The following is a 23,723-nucleotide window of genomic DNA, read 5'->3' as shown; positions in this document are numbered from 1 at the left end:
GTATTGTAGTTTCCTCCCCATATATTGTGGTCCCCATATAAAGTAAGGTAACAAAGACCAAACAAAGAAAGTTAGACAAGACTACTTTTATTATATAGAGTCAATACTATGCCATTTTACGTTATTTGGTTTTGAAAATTATGTCTAGTAAATCGACCTCTGGCACACTGCCGAAGCCTTTTCTGGAAGTTTACCGTAGTTTGTTGTGTCATTTTTGGTGTATTATACTTAAAATGTACAACCTGGTACAGAGTGAAAATGTCTAGGTGACATCTCCACTTCCCTAAATGTGAGAGGTCTGTTTGCCGGACCCTGTACTTAAAACCATTAAATGGTATGTTGTTGAATTGTTGTCACTGGTAGTAGTAATCTATATTACACATGTTAATAATAAATTTGATAAATAAACTGATAAAAAAATCATTCCCATTGTATTCCCTGTTGTGTTTTTGTATTTCTAAAATTGACAAATTACGCTTTGAGTTAATTTATTTTCATTTTATCATCACTGCTCAAAACACTGTCTATACTATTTATTATTTGTCTCACCTCCCTCATTGGTTAGACAAATTTGTTTATTGTAAGTAAGAAAACTAGAAATTAAGGGAAAAAGGATAATTAAAGACGTGCATCATAATCATATATTACATATAATTCTACAAAATCAATAAATTCATATATAACAAATTATTGCAAACCATAATATATCACTGTAGTACTTAATAATTAACGTAAAAAGATTACATTACGCTTATTCTCTTCAAAAAATAAATCTTGAATACATAACATTACATAATGACCAAACAGAAAATGATAAATTGTCATACATTTCACACTCATTACATTAGTTTAAGATCTTTATTGTGTTTAGCCTTAGACATTGGCAACTTATAATAAAAACAATGTCTAAACTACATAATAACTTAATAACATATGCTATGCATAGATATAAGATATATTTCATATACTTGTGATTACAATACAGAGATAAAGCGTACATATCAGTAAAGCTCCTAATGATGAAGAGTTAAAAAAATTAATATTTTGTTTTTAGATCCAGTTCATTCAACAAGAGGAAAGATAACTTGACTCATTCAATTCCTCTCTACCAATATTTCATTTTTTAAATCATCTACACAATATTTTGAAAAATTATAAAATCAAATATTAGAGTCAGAATCCACATACACATTCAAGGAAGGTATGGGGGTTTTATTACATACAGTATAACTTATCTTTGGAATAATATTTTCTAGGGAAAAACCTATACTTTGTTTAATGATCATTCTAACTGATTTTGGAATGGAAATGGTATTTCTAAAAATCAATATTAACACAATTAGTTGCATAGAACAGCTGATTAACACCGGGTTTCATAGAGTCCGCTGCGACCGATGTAACGAACCCATTTGATGACATCATGGTCAGAGTAGTTCAGCTTGGGCTCAAACACCTTCAAGTAGCGGACTTTAAATCCAGAGGGAGCAAATGGAACCTACAATCATACAAAATATTTGTTCAATTTATGTTTTAACACGATCAATAAGGTTTTGAAATTTTATCATGTTTTCCTTAAAATAATGAATCTTTAATTTCTTCACAATACAAAAGTTAGTGAACAGAAAAATAAAAATCTGTTCAACTTGACCTAAAGAGGGACTTTTTAAAAATCTGTTCAATCAATCAAAGTTACTTGGTAAAATTAAAGTACCCCACACTGTAGCAAACCTTCAGACTAATTGAATTTCTATTTGGCTGATTTGATTTTCTTTAAAAAAAAATATCAAATTTATCTCGTATTCAAATAACATTAGGTTTAAAGCATTCCTAGGTTTGCTGGTATAATAACGTAATAAAGACAATTTTTAATTAAATGTTAACAGTTTATTATGAAATAAATAAATGTAATTAATATATAAATATAACCATATACCACAAACTACAATTTAATCATTTTCCCTCGGAAAAACATTAACGGATTTATTGAATTTTCTACGTAACCATTAAATATACACAGTGGCGGATCCAAGGGGGGGGGGGGCTAAAAAATAAATCCTCCTCTTGGGCCCTGGTAAAATAAATTTAAACGTACATTTCGTCCTTAAAACACGCAATGTCATAAAACAGACATCAATGTAGTTTTTATTAAACTTAATAAGCGATGGCAGGAGTGTATTAAGTTCCACATAGATAAAAGTTGTGGACAATAGTCAACGAATAAAACAATATAGTTGTACGCATCATCCAATTTTTACAGCAGTCAGCTGTTGACATGCTAGGGCAAAGCCAGCGCCGAGCACGCGAGCGAGGACTGGGAAACAGCTGATTTCCAGATGTCCCATAGTTAGTGTTGTCAAATTGTCTGCTTGAAAAATACAGAAATATAATACGTCTAATAACACTTGCAATAATACATTTACACTTATACTGTTGACTTACAAGACGGTAAATACACGTAAAAGTTGGTAAGTGGGATGCCTATTGGGTCTGATGATGATTGGAGTGTCCAATCGAAATCGATCACCACTTGCCAACTTTTACATGTATTTACCGTCTTGTAAGTCAACAGTATAAGTGTAAATATATTATTGCAAGTGTTATTAGACGTAATATATTTCTGTATTTTTCAGGTAATTTAATAACACGTACGATGCTAATCAAGAAGTTATAAATTGTCTGCTAGCCACTAACTTTACACAGGCATCAATAAGCAATCAGCGATAGCAACAGTAGCCTATTACATGGACTATATTAACACTAGTTTTCGTTAAAGTTTATATAGCTAATTGTATAGTATTTAGATGCTATTACTGAATTCGATTCTATACATATTGTGGCAGATCTATGAAATGGAGAAAAACGTAAGGTTAAAAAACGTACTTGCTCTCATGACATGTAACAGGTGAAATGGAAGATTTTATGACAATTGGGCACAGTTCTAGCCGTTAGAAATATCTTTATAAAGTCACCAAACGGCTTTAAGGAGATATGGCTTCGTAGTATACAGTAGGCCTATGCTTTGAAATTCATGAATGCAAGTTCGTCATATTTTGATTTTTTAAATGTCTAATTGCTCATGACAAAGACAAATAACAGGTGAAATGAGAGGTTTTTGGACAGTTGGACACAGATATAGACATTAGTAATGGCTTTAGAAAGTCAGTAAACAGCTTTTAGGAGGATATGGCCGTAGCCTACATTATGTTTTGAGATTTATGAATGCAATCGTCAGTTAGTTTTAAAAATGTCTACTTATTGATGACAAATAAGTCAAACGACTTTGAAAATTCCAAATTTTCCCGACCCCCCTCCTTTATTGGGGGGTGCTCCACACCCCCAAGCCCCCCCTTGACAAGGTCCTAGAACTGCCACTGAATATACAACCCTTCAACAAACTAAATTATATGGTGTTTTTAAGCTCTACAAAATGATATGGAAGAAGAAGGAAAACAAAAGTTCATGTTTTAAGGAACAACAGTGGGAAAACCCAATTCCTACCCCCCTGGAACGATCATGGTGGTTCGCGAACTTGTTTGAGTAAACTAAACGTGCTATACATGTTTCTATCAAATCCCAATAGATGATTTTTACTCAAGCATTTTACAAGAATTTGGAGGATGATGTTTTTGACCTCTACGCTACTTAAATGAAAGTAAATCAGTCTGGGTCTAGGTCTTGCCTAGAGACCTATTTGCTAATAGGGAAATACAGTACATTCACTAAAATTAAATTTCAAAGAATTTTAGGTGGTTTATCGTTAAGACTAAGAGAGAGTGAATAAAAAATAATTAAATATAAAATAAAATAACATTTAAAGACAAACACACCACTTTTAATTGTCTGATCCCACCAAAATACAAATACAGAACAAATCAAAGTAAATGAACCAAGGATAGAAAAAGTTATTTCAGACAAGGAAAGAAATTCATGGTGTTAACGGATGAACAGGTACAGAGAGAACAGGAAACAGAAGGTGAGAAAACAAAACTCTTCACATTAAAATGACTTAAGTTGTCCAATGTTGGCCATAAAATTAAAATCTATATATTCAATACAATAAGGGGTTTTTTATCTGTAGGATCCCTTTTTCAGCCGTCCTACTAAACAGATTTTTACAATTCAGGTGTCATTTTAAAGCTTATGATCCAGCGGAGGGTCAAATGGTAACTTTTATTTATTTATTTCTAAAGTTCGCTTTCGAAGATTTAGTGATGCTGACCGACTTTCTTTATACCAGTTTGAATATTAATTTATTTGTGCTGATCCCACAGTTGAATGTTTTACCACATTTAAATTGCATACAAGAGACAGAAAGGTTCATATAAGTTGATTTAAAAAAAGCAAATTCTTTGATAAATGTAACCTCATGGAGGTAGGTAAATCACTATTAATGGTGTAGATCCAAAAAATTTATATCAATAGTTTTATTCACCCAACAACTGTCTTAAGCCAGAATAATCTTAAAAAAGTAAATGGGTATGGCAATGTTCGTTTTGCCTTGGAAACAAATTTTGAACCCTATTAAAATACCAAGTTTGAGCGTGGGTTTCCCTGTAAATGTATCATGTTAATAAGTACAACACACTAATCTAATAAAAATCTCTATTCTAAAATGCTAAACACAAACCTCAAAGTTCATGGAAATTGGTGGTCGCGTCCACTTTTTCTTAGTGTCAGTTTCAAGCAGTTCTATTTCAGCGCTCAATTGAGTCTCTTTCATCCCAGCCATTCTCTTGATCCTAAACACATTATTTGGTCAATTTAATTAATGAGCACATTCTAATTTTTTATTGAAGGGTAAATTTTTATTTTCCCCCTGCCTTATCTTTCTAGCCAACTATATCTATCTACATCTATCTATCTATAAAGAAGAGGTGGTGTCTGTGTGTTTGTATAAGATAAACTCAAAAACTACTAAACTGACTGGGCTCAAATTGCACACAAATGAAGCTACAGGAGAATACCGAGGATACAAATAGAACTATTCCTGCTTTGATATTGGCCTAGGGCTCTGCGCCGTGGGCTTTCAAAAATCTGTGGTTAGAGATTTAAAAGTAAATATTGATTGATGGTATCCATGGTAACAAAGGACAAACCTACAAAGTTTAAAAATGTAAACAAGCAGAAAACTAACTGTCAAAAGAATTTTGATTTCACAATTCCACACACGGGGTTGAAACATATTAAATACTGCACGAATTAGAACAGAAAGTGTATGGATCATAAACATAAATAAATGATATCACTCGCCCAAAATGTAAATATAATTTAACATTACTTAAATAGAACTGTCAAACTATGTATCAAGTATAGGATTCTTTCAGTTACGTCATTTGTTTATGTTTATTGATCTTTCAGTCTGTTATGTTATAATATTTGTTAGGGATGGACGGGATTGAATTTTTAGTTCGGGACGGGATTTTTATTTCCTTCCCGATTTTCGGGACGGGACGAGACGGGATTTTTTCTGTGCATAAAAAGAAAATCTTGAGTATTGCAGTTACCAAAAAAAGACATACAAAATCAATTTTTTCCGTTTGTGGTACTGATCTGTAAAAACCAAAAAAAAATGGGTAACAATATACAGGTAACTATAGAAACTTGTGACTCACGGTCACGGTGCGATCGTCAAAATGACCGCGGTCACGGCATGATCATCAGTATGACTCACGGTCACGGCTCGATCGTCGGCATGACTCCGCGGTCACGGCGCGATCGTCGGTAGGACTCCACGGTCATGTCGTGACCGTCGGTATGACTCGGCGGTCACGGGGTGATCGCCGGTATGCCTCGCGGTCACGGCATGATCGTCGGCATGACTCCGCGGTCACGGCGCGATCGTCGGCATGACTCCGCGGTCACGGCGCGATCGTCTGCATGACTCTGTGTTCACGGCACGATCGTCGGTAGGACTCCGCGGTCACGGTGCGATCGTCGGTCCAATAATCGCGGTCACAGCGCGATCATCGTTATGACTCGCGGTCACGTTGCGATCTTTGGTCCAATAATCGCGGTCACGGCGCGATCGTCGGTAGGACTCCACGGTCACGTCGTGAGCGTCGGTATGACTCCGCGGTCACGGGGTGATCGCCGGTATGACTCGCGGTCACGGCATGATCGTCGGCATGACTCCGCGGTCACGGGGTGATCGCCGGTATGACTCGCGGTCATGGCGCGATCGTCGGCATGACTCCGCGGTCACGACGCGATCGTCGGCATGACTTCGCGGTCACGGGGTGATCGCCGGTATGACTCGCGGTCACGGTGCGATCGTCGGTAGGACTCCACGGTCACGTCGTGATCGTCGGTATGACTCCGCGGTCACGGGGTGATCGCCGGTATGACTCGCGGTCATGGCGCGATCGTCGGCATGACTCCGCGGTCACGGGGTGATCGCCGGTATGACTCGCGGTCATGGCGCGATCGTCGGCATGACTCCGCGGTCATGGCGCGATCGTCGGCATGACTCCGCGGTCACGGGGTGATCGCTGGTATGAGTCGCGGTCATGGCGCGATCGTCGGCATGACTCCGCGGTCACGGCGCGATCGTCGGCATGACTCCGCGGTCACGGGGTGATCGCCGGTATGAATCGCGGTCACGGCATGATCGTCGGCATGACCGTCGGCATGACTCGCGGTCACGTTGCGATCTTTGGTCCAATAATCGCGGTCACGGCGCGATCGTCGGTAGGACTCCACGGTCACGTCGTGAGCGTCGGTATGACTCCGCGGTCACGGGGTGATCGCCGGTATGACTCGCGGTCACGGCATGATCGTCGGCATGACTCCGCGGTCACGGGGTGATCGCCGGTATGACTCGCGGTCATGGCGCGATCGTCGGCATGACTCCGCGGTCACGGCGCGATCGTCGGCATGACTTCGCGGTCACGGGGTGATCGCCGGTATGACTCGCGGTCACGGTGCGATCGTCGGTAGGACTCCACGGTCACGTCGTGATCGTCGGTATGACTCCGCGGTCACGGGGTGATCGCCGGTATGACTCGCGGTCATGGCGCGATCGTCGGCATGACTCCGCGGTCACGGGGTGATCGCCGGTATGACTCGCGGTCATGGCGCGATCGTCGGCATGACTCCGCGGTCATGGCGCGATCGTCGGCATGACTCCGCGGTCACGGGGTGATCGCTGGTATGAGTCGCGGTCATGGCGCGATCGTCGGCATGACTCCGCGGTCACGGGGTGATCGCTGGTATGAGTCGCGGTCATGGCGCGATCGTCGGCATGACTCCGCGGTCACGGGGTGATCGCCGGTATGAATCGCGGTCACGGCATGATCGTCGGCATGACTCCGCGGTCACGGCGCGATCGTCGGTATGTACCAATCTAGACCCTTATACTGAGTTTTATTAGAATTATTTTCTAGATATATTTTTGTGTTATAAGACGTTTCTTTTATTTACTTTCCGTAAATTTAATAACACGTACAATGCTGATCAAGAAGTTATATTTTTGTGCAAACAGTAATACAATACCCCTGCCGCAGCAAACCTATCGACTAAGCACAAATTAAATTTAACAAATTACAAAACATGTCTTTGAACTGTATGATACTACATTACTCACTTCCACACAATGGCGTTCTCAGATGCTTTGTACTTTGCTTTGCCTTTCAGACAGATGAGTTGTACTCCAGAAGTGTTGAGTGGTGTGGGGATCTTTACCTCCATCTTCTGGCCCAGTAGCGACGGCTTGAAATTGCTCTTTAGTACCACCTAGTGACATGCATGAGCTTTAGTAATAATGTTGAAGGATTGTTGCGGACATTTTCCATTTCGTCCTCAGGTTAGAGAATACTTCAATGTTTCAAACATAACCAGATTAGGCCAACAAAAACATATAATATACCTTAACTATTTTCTTTGGCTGTGTATGACAATCATAACCTTTAGATGACCATGAACCATACATTAAATAGTAGTTATAAATTAGTTTTTGTAACCAACATAGAACACAATGGTTTTTAAAAAGCTTCCGCTGGACAAACATACAGTAATGACAATATAATAATTAGTTAAATGCCTAATCAGATGCACAAAAAATTCATCTATAGGATTTTTACAGGAATATATACCTTTATACCCATCAACTACAGTAGTCAAAGCTAGTCTGGTCGCGCTAGGGCGGGGGGTATAAAGATAAAGGGGAGTGTTTATTGCTCATTTCCAAAAACATCTGGACCACACGGCTCTCTGGGGTTGTTCAGGGCCTCAGCACTGTCTTCATGGCTTTGGCGTGGGGACGGTTAATCGGACGGCGCCCAGACTAACTGCAACTAACTGTACACCTGAGGGGTTCATTTAACGCTCCAGATTAAAAGTGTAAGCTAGATTTAGTATTACAAGTTTTTTTTTTACAGTACTGCTATCCTACTTTAGCTAATTAAAGGTGAATTATTCCTAGGATCACCTTGACTTCCATTCTAGTGCGTCCAACTTCTCGCACCAATGGAATAACTCGGAATGGCAAAGAGATGTCCTTGGTTGTGCGGTATCTGTAGAAAAAGGTAAATTCGTACATAAATTAAAAAGCAGGATTACCAACTTCGTATGTGTACAAACTAGACACTAAAGTTTATAATAACTCCACATAATAACGATGATTTCAATTTGAAAAGAGGAAAGTTCACAAATCAAATTCAATGACATGATGACTCATTTTGTGTCCAGGCTCGCCTTAAGAAAATCTTTAAGCACAAGTTTGTTGCACTTGAGCTCAGCTCAGATGAAAATCTAGAGTTCACACTTTCAATATGGAGATCATTACTTTTCTAACCAATCAAGGGCTGTCTATAACATAATATCTTCATCGTGCTCCTTGTTGGGGCGAAGCAAATCAGTCCAAATATGAAACCAAAGCGATGTTCTTCACTTCATCCACTATTTTAGTATTTTAGCCGGTTCCCACTCCTATACAATGATTAGTCTTGTCATAGTAGCCCAAAATGCAGCGAAAGAAGATATCGTTTCCATCAAGCATGAATTACATTCTGAGATTAGGTTTCTGTGTGAAAGGAATCAATAGTTATTGAAATCCATTGCCCTTTGACTGAAGCTGAAGTGTTTAAACGTGAAAAGGTACATGAGTGTTTTAGGGATTTCACAGGCCATACACATCTGCTCGATTGTAAGAGCAGTAGTCGGTGTTCATCAGTTTCCAGCAAGACAGTAATTGAAGTTAAGGAAATTTTGCTTGATGATCCAAGTGTTCTAAGACTACAAGACTACCATAGTTTATAGTACCATACAACTCTGTTTTTTCCATCAACTGGCGAATTACTTCCATAGCGGTAAACGCCTTGAGCCACAGATATCTACAACAGAATGCAAAATGTAGCTTGGATAGCTGAGTGGTTATGGTGCTCGCCTTGTAATCAAAAGGTCGCCGGTTAGATCCTGAGAAAAGTGATTAACAGGGTGTCTACTACATTCTGGATAAAAAATTCATGGACAATTCCCGTACATTTAAGGACCTTTGTCGGTGTGATTACAGAATAATATTCCTGATTTGTCAAACTGTATTAATCTTGTTCTTCGTAGTTGTTCCAGAGAGAAAAGTAAAATATAATAGACAAGAATTAAATTTCAAAATAGAAACTTATTGCAGTAAACAAACATATACTTTAGGTAGGCTACAGCTAGTGATGTGGGCTGGGTAAATACCCAGTGGGTAGGTAAATATAAATTGGGTATTTACCTGGGTATTTACCCCAGGCCCGGGTAAATACCCAAAAACTGGGTATTTATAATTTGTATTCAAGTTAGAGAAGATTGAGATGTTTTTTTGCAATTATTACCCTGTAAGGATAGTAAAATGATAATAAAATGTGTTAAACAAAATTTCATATGGACACTACTAGTATTTTACTTCTCGGTATAATCGCCATAAATACCCAGGTCTGAGCATAAAGCATAAATGCCCTGGTCGCATGGTTGCACTGGTCCTGACTACTTATAATTTTTTTTTTTCAATGATAGATAGAAGAAAAATAATTTGTAAAGTAATAGTTATTATTTAGAATAACAGGAAAATTTAACCTAGTAGTGGCCTATGTGTAAACAACTTAAGAAAATAATTAAAATTCAAACTGTAGGATGGCAGGATTTAATAATATTTTTGTTCTAGATCTTTTGTTGGTATCAATGGTATAAAAAAAATAATTTCATAAACTTGTGATACAAAAAATTTTTGGGGACATCGGTTTAATCGGAAAACCCGTTATCCGGACTAGCCTCGGTCCCGAGGAGTCCGGATGAGAGGGAGTCTACTGTACTTTCAGTATTCTGCGATTCTGCCTATATAAATCAGGCTTTGGGTCTGTCTAGCCTTCCAAGCCATTTACACAATACAAATTTTAACTATCATAATTTAATAACAGTAGAAGTAGGTTTAGGTTCACTATTCCTCTGATGAGGTGTTGTCTTGATTTCATAACAAAAAAGTGCTAAATCATTCAATAAAAGGTACTAGCAAAGCTTCAAGTTACTGTAAAAGGTGTTATAGACTATCCAAATTTATCACGTAACGATAACAACAATATTTAGGGGTAAATATGAATTAATTTCAATCGATTTCATAAATACCCAAAATACCCGGGTATTTCTGGATTATGGGTATTTACCCGGGTAAATACCCAGGGTATTTACCCCGAGTTTTAAATACCCAGGTATTTTACATCACTAGCTACAGCTTTTATAGTTTAACAGAAAAACGCAATCATTGTCTCCTGCAATAGCGACAAAATCCTAAATATCTCCATCGGTCACGGAAACATCATAACATAGCTTATCCGATGCAGGTGGATTAATTTGGCATTATTCGCCCTGGCACAACGTTAGGTTCTCGACTACTTTTGAAAAAAAAATCTTTAATGCATAATGAATATATTGTAACTCGGTTCTAGGTACAAATCGGTACCAGTAAGCACAGAGTAAGATTATTGTCTTTTCATCTGCAAAGCTAATATCGACACATAGCAATCATTACTTTATCTTAGGCTCAATTACATTTTCTTAGTATATTTTACAGCACTTTCAAAGAATCAAAATACCCAGGCCTAGGCCTAATTATTTAGGAGGGCCTATATAAACTGAGAAACAAACTATAAGGTTATACAGCAAAGTCACTACAATAAGATAGTTAATAATAGTTAATAAGATTTAGATTGCTTAAAGCATACAACTCAATAAATAAATATGGGAAATAAAAAACATTGAAACCTGACTGCCAACAATGTAAAAAGATACAGAAAATGCTATGATATCATTTGAAACCAAGTAGGCCTACGTAGTGATAAAGATTTAATGCAAACAATGATGCTTTTGGTTTTGTCAATTGAAAGATAAAATATCCATAAAAAAAGGGTTTAATTTAGTTATGTTTAACATTGGTTACATGTTTTATATGAAACCATAAACAGTTTTATGGCACTAGGCAATGGCCAGCGGCAAATTGAAGTACAAGTAAGAAGTGAAATTTAACAACCATTATAAAACTATTATTTCCATGATAAAATATGTTTGGGATCTAATAATGATTACCCTAGTCTATCTATCTATCTATATATTAATAGGCAAGCATGTTTCTTTAAAACCTTTTTTCTCAGCTCGTGTGTATCGTAGGGAAAATCTACGCATACCGTTAGAAAGCTATTTTCCTGTAGGTGTGCAGAATCCCTTTATAAATTAAAATAGGCTCAAAAATAAGCACAAAAAATGAATTTGAAATTTTAAAAAATTAACATGGGTCTTATGGGTTGCTATGGTGATGACGAAATAACAACAAAATATAAACAGAAAATCAAAACAAATGGAAGACATTCCAATCACATGTTTTATTTACAGGTTGGGGTGAAAATAGAGAAGTTTGCACAAAACATACTTTTGGTCGATTTTTCGACCACGGGGCGTGCTCTCGTACTTATTTAATACGCAAGCAGGTTTTTTGTGACAATTACTCCTCCGAAACTACTGAACCGATTGACATGTTTTTGTTGTCATTGGAAAGAGGGTAACGTGAAGTTGTGCAGGAAACTTTCTTTTCAGGGAAATAATGAGAGATTGAGGCCCTGGGGCCCTTTAAAGTTTCGTATTTCTCCATAAGGATAACATGGGAGATAATTTTTATTTACAGAAACATATGTTTGTTACTTGAAAATAGTCAAAGTCTACTACATAATAATTGCTGGGTATTATGACTCTTAATGTATACCTACTACATTTCAATCAAGGATTGTGTACCTTAATGTTTACCTATAATGGGTCTTACTACTTTATTTTAATGCTGGGAATAGTAAAATTTAGTGGAGAATAATTTACCATGATTTAGAAAACTTTACTATTAAATTTATGTATTTAAATCACAAATCTTTGACATTATTAATTCATTTGAAACTAAACAAACAGCTGATTGACAAATCAAACAAATCATCTACTTCATGTGATTAATGCTATTACACAAACATAGTTTTTTTTTTTTTTACCAATATCTTGATTCTTTTTTACTTGTGGGTGTATTTTGAGTTTGAAGTTATGAAAGCACCAAGCCAAGTAAGTTTTATCTAATTTTCTTTATAAACTAACAGTATTAATGCATTACTACATGAACTTGACAAGTCAGGTAATTAATTGTCAGTATACCAAGGGGAAGAAGAGTGGGTCCTTGAAAACAGACGAAGGCGGAGACACCCATCTAGAAAATCCAACCGAGTTTTTAAATATAGAGGTCAATGGATTGCCAAGACACAGATTAGACTAATAAAAGGGGGTAGTGGTTTTATTGATGAGGAATATTAACACATCAAAAAGGGCCTTATTAATGGCACAAGGCTTCATGTGATCAGAATGGTTAACAACTTAATAGAATGTAAAGTCTTAACTGGAACAAGTGAGTGGGGACATATTTGATTTCGAGGATAAAGATTTACCCAACTGAAACAAACTTACCTTTTAAAATGGAAAGATGCTAATTTCTGTTACCTTTGGCATTTGCAGCGCTGTTCTTATCTTACCCAGACCAATTTCAGTCATGAGCAACTATATTATATGTTGTTTTAAGTAAGGCTACATCTTTTAATAGGGGTACACTTCCATATCTGTTGGCACAAACAACCAAATGAAAATATCGATCGGTATTTCGATTATTTGATATATCGTTTGGTTAGTTAGGTAAGGTTAACCTACCCTAACTAACCAAACATCGAATAATCAATATTACTCATTCGATTGTTTGTGCCAACAGATATATGGAAGTGTACCCTTTAATTAATAGGATAACTTATTCGTTACGGAAAACTCTGACCAGGGTAATCTTCCTGAAGGTAACTTTAAGGCTAAAATCGTAGTATTCATGGAAGTGCTTTTGTGATCAAAATATTGTTTTTTAGTGTTTATTTTTAAAAGTGTGTTTTCTTCAAGCAGCATTTTTATGACCTTCAAAATATGCTACATAGGCCTATTGGTTTGATTAATAAAATGTTTTGTTAAATGTGTTTTAAAAATCTTTAAAAAATAACTACCCTATAACCTTGGTCGCTGCCTATAACATACTTGAACTTGAACACTTATTAATTTACTAAATATAGTACACATACAGCTAGAAAATGGCTGGACTGCTTCCCTTCCAAGGCTTCATTATTACTGTTTAATTTTCTTCGTCGAGTCTATATATAATACGATGAATTGGTTTTCTAAATTCATGTTATTTTGCGGGGCATTGAGCCGCACAGGTTCACTAGTAATAAATAAATGTTGTAAAGGAATAAAAGTGATACAGCTTTAATGAGCTAAGCTACAACTGAATCAACAGTTCTTGGAAGTACTTGATTTGACACTTGATTGTCGTGATAAAATATTAATGGGTTTGAGAATGCTAATGGGGTTTTTATTGCATATTTGGTTTTTGTTGGGGTTTTTATTACTCTAGTAATAAATTATGAAAATGTAAACAAACATCTGATAAACCTTTTATGTGCTCCTAACCAACTAGCAATCGATAAAATTATGGCCCTTTAAAAATTTAAGGACATAGTCTGGCATTTAAGGACAATTCCCGTACATTTCATGGCCAGTAAAAAATTAAGTACGATTCCCGGTTTTCCCGGATTTCCCGGTTGGTAGACACCCTGGATTAAGTGAATAGGTTATCAATGGTCCAAAACGTTCTTGAACAACGGGGGGGCTTGAACAATAACTGGTCCTGGCTAAGGACCGATGGTCTTAATCAGTAACAAAGGTAGACTTATGTTTCATTAATATTCAGCTTAAAATACATATCAAAGTATATGTCACTGTCTTTAAGAATTTACTTTAATTGAATTCATATACTTGACAAGAGCGTTGATTTTTCTTCCATCGTTTTTAGCTGCTTTGAAAAGACTAATCCTTGCAAAGGGGAGTGAACTGGCTAAGATTTGTAATAGCTTGCCTGACTGTAAAAATAGCTCTTTGGGGACCTTAATTTAGCGTAAATCCTCGTCACTCATTAGACATAATATTTATTCAAAACCTACCTCATGAGTTCAAATTCACCATCAGGAGGAATGAAGCTGATGGAATGTTCAGTTTCAAACTTGGACAGTTTGACACACTGATGGAACTGGCAGTCGTCGATTACTACGACAGGCTTGCCAGATCGAGCTGGATCTTCTCCTCCACCAGCCACACTTAGTCCTCCTCCACCACCCTGTACAGAGGTACAGTATCCATTTACTACTAGAGCACTAGAGGGTTGGTAACCTTGGAATATTAAATCAATTGAAGAAGCCATCAACTAAGTTTGAGAGACTGGAAATCCCAAAATTACTTAATTTACAAATAATACCACGGCTTACCTTCCCCTTGGCTTCCATTACGATCTTGTCATTGATACCGAACTTGCATTCTGGCATCCCTGAGAGATAAGATTTCATCACTACTTTCCCAGCCACATGAGCGGATAGTACTTGTCCTGAAAGGAGAGACAGGTAATTAACTTTTTAAGTTGTTAAGTCAAGCATTAGGTACATAACAAAGGCCCCCATTCAGGTTATCCCATAAATGTTGACATTATCACAAGATACATTTTGTGTAAGCTGAACTAGTACCACGTGTAGGCCTGTAAGTTGTATTAATACATAATCAATAATGTTTGTTTGATATTTTATTATTTTAAAAAATCAACCGAAGAAATAACGGATTAAGATTAAACTTTAGGCTACTTAACTTAACTTATAAAAGCATCTTAATCTAAGATTATTGACCAAGTTTGTTAACCCTTTTGCCGCCAGCATTTTTTCATTCGTATTATCGAGAACCGCCGAGGACAAAATGCTTTAATATAAAATGGCTATAACTTTTTTATTTTTGCAAATATTTTGATAAAACCTTATTTTAGAATTGGAATAAAATTGCCTTTATAAAAATATTATATTTATAAAGGTTGGAATGGATTGTTTTATGTTAGGCTACCAAATGTAAGTAAAAAAATAAAAATAAATAAATAAAACTTTGAGTACAACAAAGTAAAACAAAGATAACTATAGGCCTATGAATAAAAAACAATTTATCAATATTTGGGTTATTTTTATTACTATACACATTTGTCAAGCATGCAAAATGTGAAAATCCAACCTTAAAAAATTAGCTTCTTTTCAGGGTTTGAAATAAATTGTCTTCAGAGAGTTTTGATGTCTTCGCGTCACTCAAATGCGCTATATAACGTCTAATGCCATATCATGCACAAGAAAAGGAAAGAAGCCTACAGCCTAAAGTTTTTTTTCTATGCCAAAGAACAATGATAACTCCAACTATTTACGACATAAAACTATATAGGCTACATACACTTAGCCCTAAAAAATTAAAATGGTCTAACATCGTCTAGCACCTATGTTGGCCAAAACGCACACTGTCTACACCTTTCTGGCACTCTAGTGCTGCATATGGATTAGGATTTCTTTCTTTTTACACCTGCTGCAATAGCCAATAGGGCTACATACACAGCAAGTTCTATCGTTTATCTGGTAAGGTTTCCATTCCAAACTAGTCATTTTGCCGCTGATTGTCTACTACGCCACCCGCTAACTGATACATAGGTCTATGGACAAGCACCTCTTTTTACATAGGCTACTGTCAATTATAGATGTGAACTGAAACCTATTTATGTCTTTTCCACTATGGTTTTCCTTATATTTAAGGTGCAAGTTCAAAATCATTCTTGAAAGATGTGTAATACAACCTTTTTCTAATACTTTATTAATAATTCTAATACTTTAATAATAATTTCTAATAATCAATAAAATACCATTGTGAATTTAAAAGTTAGAAGAAACTCTTAAAAATAAAAAATAAACAACAAAGATGAAAGGTAAGAAAAGAACACCGCAAATGTTCAGTTGATCAGAGCAGCAGTTGAGCAGATGCCAAGATGTTTGCCAAATGCTTGCACAAATTACTACCAAAGCATTAGACGACACCCAGTAGGCCTCTGCATTTCAACCCTCAATTGTATTGTGTTTTCACAAGGAACAGCGTTGTTGTACAAAATAAAGAACTGCCAGCTAAAAGGCCATTGCATCACAATTAATTCCCTGCTTTTTCTTTTGGAAACAACAACATAGCATGATCTTAATACTGTCTGGTCCAAACCATGATATGACAGAAACAGAAATAGTACGAGTGGCTGATGACAACATTATGTGGATCGAACTGCTCCATCCGTTCTGCCACATAAGATTGGTAGAATGGATTAATAAGGTGATTCCACCTTATATTATACAAAGTCAACTAATTTTAGTTGACGAATTTTGTTATTATATTGTCTTGGTATGAGACAGAAGTTATAATAGATTTATAAAAATACTGTCTTAAATCTAAACCCACTTAAATAAATAAAATTAAAATAATTAAATCAAGAATAAATAACAATAAAACAACAGCGAAATGATTGGTTGCTAGAAAAAAGTTAATTAAGTTATTATATTAAGGTTGAAATCCAAACTGACCTTGAGGAGACATGAGTAGGTTTACATATTCGAGAACGTCGAGGAACAGTTCATTGCGGCGATATTTGATGCCCTCCCTGCGCCAGCCAATCTGTCCTGTGACTTGTGACGTAATCTGAGCCTGCTCCTCCTTGCTCTGAGACTTAACTCCCTGCTGCGTGATGAAGGTTTTCAGAACACCCGTGTCTGAGTTCTGAGGGTAGCCAAAGTCCAGGATTTCTATAGTAAAATGTCTCAAGTAGAAGTAGGCGGATCACAATGGTTAAGTAAGGTAAAACTATGTGTTGGTGAATTTGAGGATGCAAGATTGATTAGAAAGGTGAATGAGATGGCTCTCTTCGGCGCCTTAATACTGTAGGCGAGAGTTAAGAAGTCCTCTGAGTCCTGGCCTATTCTAAAAATGTAGGCGCGCCGTGCAGGTTAATCATGTTCCACGCGGCAGTCAGGGCTCACATTCACTGTGTTAAAACGAAAAGAGCACCTGCAAATACCGCGCAACAACATACAAACATTGCTGCATATCACTCTGGCTCAGAGGACTTCTTAACTCTCGTCCACAGTATCCCTTCGCACTTCATGCAAGCCTCCCTAAAAGGAATATAATAACCATACATTTCCATAATACATTTCCGTGATTACAGACATCACGGTTAAAAATATTATTATTTAACTTTGGGTCCTAGGACAGTAGGTTCTAGCCCAGACATTACTTTAGGCTAGTCCTAGAGGTTTGCGGCGGGACAATTACTTGGTAATAATATCCTCCATTGGTGCCTTATAAAAGTATATAAAATTTTAAACTAACCGTCAAGCAGCTCGTAGATCAAGACAAAGTTGTTCTTGATATTTTCTTCTGATATTTTTCCAAAGTATGATTGCATGACATCGATGACTCTGAGCAGAAACTCGAACACCATGGCAGCATTAACATTCTGCTTGGTCACTGCGGCCAGCCAGATGTTGGCCCTCTGGACAACAAAGTTAACAGGCTGTAGGCTACATAAGTAATAAAAACCTACCTACTCTGTTTGATATTTGTAGGCTATTTAATAAAAAAACTAGTTGAAGGCTAAGAATCTTATGTATATTTTAGTTGGCCGTTTTAATAATACTAGAGAGCCTGGCGCACGGAATCGTGCGCAATCTACACACAGAGAAGGAGGACTTTTTATTGCTAATTTTTTATTTGGAGTTCTTGGGTATTTTGGTTTTGTTCTTAGAGGTGGGGGCAATGATACTACATAGGCCTACCTACTATAGTTCGTTGGTTGGGGGTGGTGGAAGGTATAATTAATGATTGAGTTTGCTGTTTACGTGCGTCTTTACCGGTTTTTTTGTGAAAGCCGCTAAAAGATGCTAGTTTTATTTATCTTTTTTTTTAGAGGTTGGCGGCCTTTTTTAACCTTGCATTTGCCCGTCCACATAGACTAAGCGCCCGTGCGTGGATCATTTACAGCAAAGCAAGGAGTGAGCCAGTACAGTACAAAGGTGATCTGTACTGATAAATCCTAGTGGCAGTGACCAGGATCCGAACCCACGACATCGCTGCCTTGGGCTTGAAGTCCGACTGAGCCACCGACACACTACAAAGGAGGTGAGTCTACTTTAATCTACTTTAGCCTAAGTAATTCTTTCGGATTTAATTTGATTTTCTACAAAGTACAATATTGATTTTGATTGTTTACAAATCTGAAAATGATACCATGCGTGCACCAAGTGTGTATTCCATGAAAAAAGGTGGGTTCTTTTAGCAATTTTCCAACAAAACCTAATCAAATCGAATCAAAATATCCTTTATTCATTTAATTACAATTGTACAGGAATAGAGTCACATCTTACAAAATAAAATGTTTTACTGGACTAAAAATAAGACAGAATATTTATTTTATTTGTTCTCCCAAAACTCTTCTAGAGAATAAGGGGCAATTTTAATCAAATACTGTTTCAGACAATTTTAAAACTTTTTTGTGTCATTTTCAGTTAGAAGTGTTTTTGGAAGATGGGACATAAATTTATTTCCTGTGAATTTTGTTTTCTTTTTATAAAATTCTAGATTGTGTCTATCAACTTGAGATTGAGAACAAGTGATATAATTATGACTAATTTTGTTTGATATCTGAATTTTTGTAATATTTTTCGCATAAATAATAGTACCTAAGTACCTAAGTATGGATACCTGAGGACTGTCGTTGAGATTTACTATACATTTTTTGAGATATACATTTTATGAGCTATACATTTTAATAATCATGTTCAACAATGGCTATATTGCTCTAATACTGTACACGTTTTGGTTCTTTAAGGAATCCATTAAAATTTTAGGTAATTTGTTGAAGGTTGCTAGTAGGGGCCAAACCTGATTTTGAATATAATTTCCAATATGTAGGTGCACTTATGTTTATAGCAAATTTGATTACAAACTATCAGAGGTAGGCCTAAAACAGAAAGACTATTGGTACCAACCTTGATATGAAAAAAGGATGTGCGTGCTATATTTGTGACTGGAGAACGAACTTGTTGTCGCGCATGAATGACGTTGACTCTAAATGCGTCCACAGCATTACGGCCGATGTCATCTCTATATACTCGGGAAATGAGAACTTCCCCTTTGTGGTTGTAAACAAAAAGCCCACCAATCATCTTTGGGCTCTGGAGTCTGTGAAAACAATATTTTTCAGTAAAATAAAATTTGAATCACTGATAACAGGTTGAAGGTTGAAAATCAGTAGACTAATCTGCTGGATGATTGATTTTTGAAAATTATGAAAACAAAAGGGCTTAACTAATAACCTTACTTGCTCCTAGTTTGAGGTACTATAGGCAAATTCGGTTTAAGGGTACATGTAATTAATTGTAAGTATTTGAGGGAGATAGAACAGGGATAGTATTGTTATACAAAAATGAAAATAGGGCAAAATGGTTACGTGTATTAATAGTTAATATGGAAAATACCTATTTTGGTGAACGTTGGTCTGTGCAACCGTATGCCTACCGGTACATTATTATAAAATTAATAGTGTAGTAATGTCAAGCAACAAAAAAAGGTTTTCTAAAAGGTAATCAATGATACCTAATTTTACTATGTTCAATGTATTTTGCCGTTCGAGGTAAATAAATTTGCCAGAACGCATATGGTGACGTCGGTGCACCAAAACAAAACCGAAAATTACAATATTCAAAACACCTACAGTGATGTCAGTGTGTGACCAGACAGCTCACACTTTAGGTGACGTCGGTCCAAAATGGCTGCCATTTTGGATTGGTAGAATTTATAAATCTGATAAGTTACTTTGTGCAAAGATTAAACTTAACTTAGCCTACTTGTCACTACTTACGTACCAAGTTTCAAGTCAATCGCTTTCAAGGAGTTTGAAAGTTATAGATTTAAGTGAAAATCACAGAAAGTTATGGATTTAACTTATTTAAGTGAAAATCACATAGCCTATATACACACAAACAGTAAACCAGGCATTGTAGACCCATGTTAATCTGGCATATTTTTGCATTGTTTTGACGGTACTTTGGTATTATTCAGAGGCCACCCTTTTACAGCGTGCAGCAGCGGCTATGTTAGGTTAGGTTATCAGCAATAAGTTATGTTTGTAAGACTTTCCTCGTTCTGTTATGAATCGAACGATACCAGATGAGTCATACTTTCGTACGCCAAACCACCTTCAAGTAGGCCAAGATCAGGTCGTTGACCGGAGCGTGTGCATCACCTGTCACCGCCTGTATCTGAGGTATTTTGCGGGTGAAAGTATGACTCAAAAGGTATAGTTTGATTCATAACGAAACGAGGAAAGTCCAACAAACATATTTATGATAACCCAACCTAACATAACCGCCGCAGCACGCTGTCTACCGGTACGGCGGATCACTGCCTTCTGGGAGGCAGAACTATGAGGCCGCTAATCATAATCATGTCAAATTTGGACAGTAAGTAAATTAAAGTGTTCTTTCCAATTAGGTGACGGTATTTATTTTTGGTCTCCAGTAAAAAAAATCTCTGTAAAAACAGTGGGGTCCAGATAATACCAAAGTACCGTTTTGACCTTAGGAACAAATATACAAAAGAATTCCAGAGAGTTCTGAGAATCCCTGTTAAGCCTTTTAAGGTTTAAATCCATTTTTATAGGATTTAATGTTAGATCACAGATCACATACATTCGCCTATTGGGTCTGATGATGATTGGAGTGTCCAATCGAAATCAATCACCACCTTCATTCGATTTTTTCATTATCAGCAAGTTTGGTTGGGTAGCCTACAGTTTCTTAACTGGGCTATGCTAACATTGATTGAAACTATCGATTCGATTAGTAAAACTTCATGCGGTTAGGTTAGGTTATGCCAGTAACTGCCAGACGCCCAATCCACGCCCGGTTACCAGACGGGTATCCTCTGCCTAGTTTGATTTTATTCATTTAAGTTACCTAACTTAACTTGCCAAAAATCCACATAGGCCTAAGTTAGTTATTATAGGTTACTTAAAAAAACAAGAGTTTGACCCACACAATGTAAGTTACGCCTAAGAGAAATTATGGGTAGGGCCAATAGTCTTGAGAATATTAAAAAAGTGGCAAAATGCCTTCGAGGTGTGAGATGAAACTTAAACAGCACCACAAAAACACTCACAAAGCAGATTATAGAGACCTTGGGTTCAAAGGGAAAGGGTTAGTAGTAAAATTTGTCGAGTTAATACTTGCAGAAGCATGCAAACATGCACGCACAATTATGGGTAAACAATCAATGAATAAGCTTTACTAAGGTGTTATCCAAGGGAGAATGTTAACCATGATAAGGTAAGTTATTATTAGGGAAATATGTAACTCATTCTTAAGTTAAAATTAGTTAACGAACATTTCAAGGTCTAAATTGAAGATCTAGTAAATGTTACACGTTTAACTGAGACTGATGATAAGCCTAAAATCTAGGCTATTAATTTTCTAGAATTCTGTCATCTAACACTGTGGCATCAAGTGTAGCCAAACGTAAAACATACCAATATTACCTTCAGGATCGAGGATAACTTTAGCTTAACTTAACATTATTCCACAAATTCAAACAAGTTCTTCTACGGAGTACAGACTCAGGATCCAGGATGACATTTGATTAGTGCAATTATAGCAGAAAGAAACTCTAATGTATTATGTATTAGAGGTGGCTGTGGTACCAGTGTAGTGTACCATAATCCAAGTTACCAAACCAAAACCAGTATTCCCTAATCAATCCCTTCTCCCTTCCCTTCCCTGTCACACCCACCGCGCCACCGGCCACCACCGCCAGCCAACCACTCCACTCTCCACTCCACATCCAATCCACCGGCCACCGAATCAACCAACAACCGCCTTCTTTAACTCTAACCACAGACGTGCACAGACAAAGTAGACATAGATAAAATACTTAATACTTTATACTTTTACTTTTCATTGAAATGGCGACCATACAGAGTAGGTATTTTAAGCCAAGTAAAAATCGGATTTTTCCAAAAATGGCCAAAACAATTTTGATAAAAATTTAAAAGTTTAAACGAGTTTGATAAAAATTTAGTATGTTATAGTCCTTTAAATTCTGAACAAAATTGTACAAATTCCATTTCCGTATATTTACTCTCACCGCTTACACATGATAAAGGTTGTTGACAAACTTATGGGAGAAAGTATACGTGTCAGAATGCTGATACCGTTTATTTTGTAAAATGTTAATAGTTTAGTGAGAAATTAATGTATTTTCCAAATTCGATCAAAATATGTTCATAAACAAGCAAACTACAAAAGTTGACTTATTCTCCAAAAGAACAACATGGCAATTTAAAATTTTCAATTTTTTTAAAATTTAAAATTTTTTTTAAATTTTCAATTTTTTTTTTAAATTTTCTCTGTAACCATTAGGCGCACAATAATGCTTCAACATACTACATTTTTTTTTTTAAGATCTACAAAATGGTTTGGAAAGAAATTGTAAAATTTTCTGTTTTAAGGGTCAAAAATGGGAAACCCCTATCTTTAACCCATAAACCCCCGTTCCCATAGTCCGATCGTGCTGGTTCGCGAACTCGTTCGAATAAATGTAGGTTTACACGTTTATACAAAATTTCATCAAAATCGGATCATTTTTGCTTGAGTTATCGTGCTAGCGGACACATATACCGTATGAATTTGAACGGATGATGGTGTTTTTGGCCTATAGGGACCTCAAAACGAAAAAGTAAATCGGTCCCGGGACTTACCATGAGTACTACGGTAATAGCATATGGGAAATTCGCTAAAAAGTACCAAACAATATGTGCTCGTGCTCTGTCATATTCATAAACACCGTGAAGTGGTGAGTTTATGGAATGGAAGAGGACATTCAGTTCAGTTTCTAGTGGTAAGCACTGAGCTATAGAATAATAATTAGTTTTTGATACAAGTCCTTGAAGTAAAGGATAGGCCTAACCTCAAATGAATAGTATGGTTAGGTTAGAATGAATTGGAATTTGACGGCATCCCGGTGGGGCACACGGGAGGGACTAAGGCTAACATATCTTGTAGTGTCAGCGTTCGCCGCTAGGACTGCTAAGTTGAAAAAATTTAAATTAATTTTTTATTTTTTGTTATAAAATTAACTTTTTAATTATAAAATATTGTTTTAAAATTATAAAATAAATTTTTAATTTTTTAAAACTGTCATAACATAACCTAACCAACCAGACTTGCTGATAATATAAAAACTATATAAGATAAAAATCT

The 23,723-nt window shown here is 36.5% G+C and overlaps 1 protein-coding gene across 2 annotated transcripts; it reads right to left on the bottom strand.

The window, feature by feature from the left end:
• Positions 1-631: 631 nt before the first annotated feature.
• Positions 632-22,198, bottom strand: LOC129003224 (AP-2 complex subunit mu). 2 transcript variants are annotated; one of them, XM_054431516.1, is made up of 10 exons: positions 21,995-22,198; positions 19,458-19,650; positions 17,800-17,962; positions 16,995-17,213; positions 14,847-14,962; positions 14,526-14,698; positions 8,426-8,510; positions 7,583-7,731; positions 4,628-4,739; positions 632-1,495 (listed from the first exon to the last, which is right to left on the bottom strand). In XM_054431516.1, the coding sequence occupies exons 2-10, from the start codon at positions 19,632-19,634 to the stop codon at positions 1,361-1,363; spliced, it is 1,329 nt and encodes a 442-aa protein (XP_054287491.1). In that variant the 5' UTR covers positions 19,635-19,650; positions 21,995-22,198; the 3' UTR covers positions 632-1,360. The 2 variants fall into 2 exon arrangements, with proteins under 2 accessions (XP_054287491.1, XP_054287490.1); XM_054431515.1 differs by having other exon boundaries at positions 22,004-22,197.
• Positions 22,199-23,723: the final 1,525 nt, after the last annotated feature.

The sequence above is a fragment of the Macrosteles quadrilineatus genome, unplaced genomic scaffold (assembly GCF_028750875.1).
Source record: "Macrosteles quadrilineatus isolate MER2022 unplaced genomic scaffold, UCM_ALF_1.0 Scaffold_9__3_contigs__length_116548681, whole genome shotgun sequence".
NCBI lineage: Eukaryota > Metazoa > Arthropoda > Insecta > Hemiptera > Cicadellidae > Macrosteles > Macrosteles quadrilineatus.
This window is presented reverse-complemented; position numbering and strand designations above follow the sequence as displayed.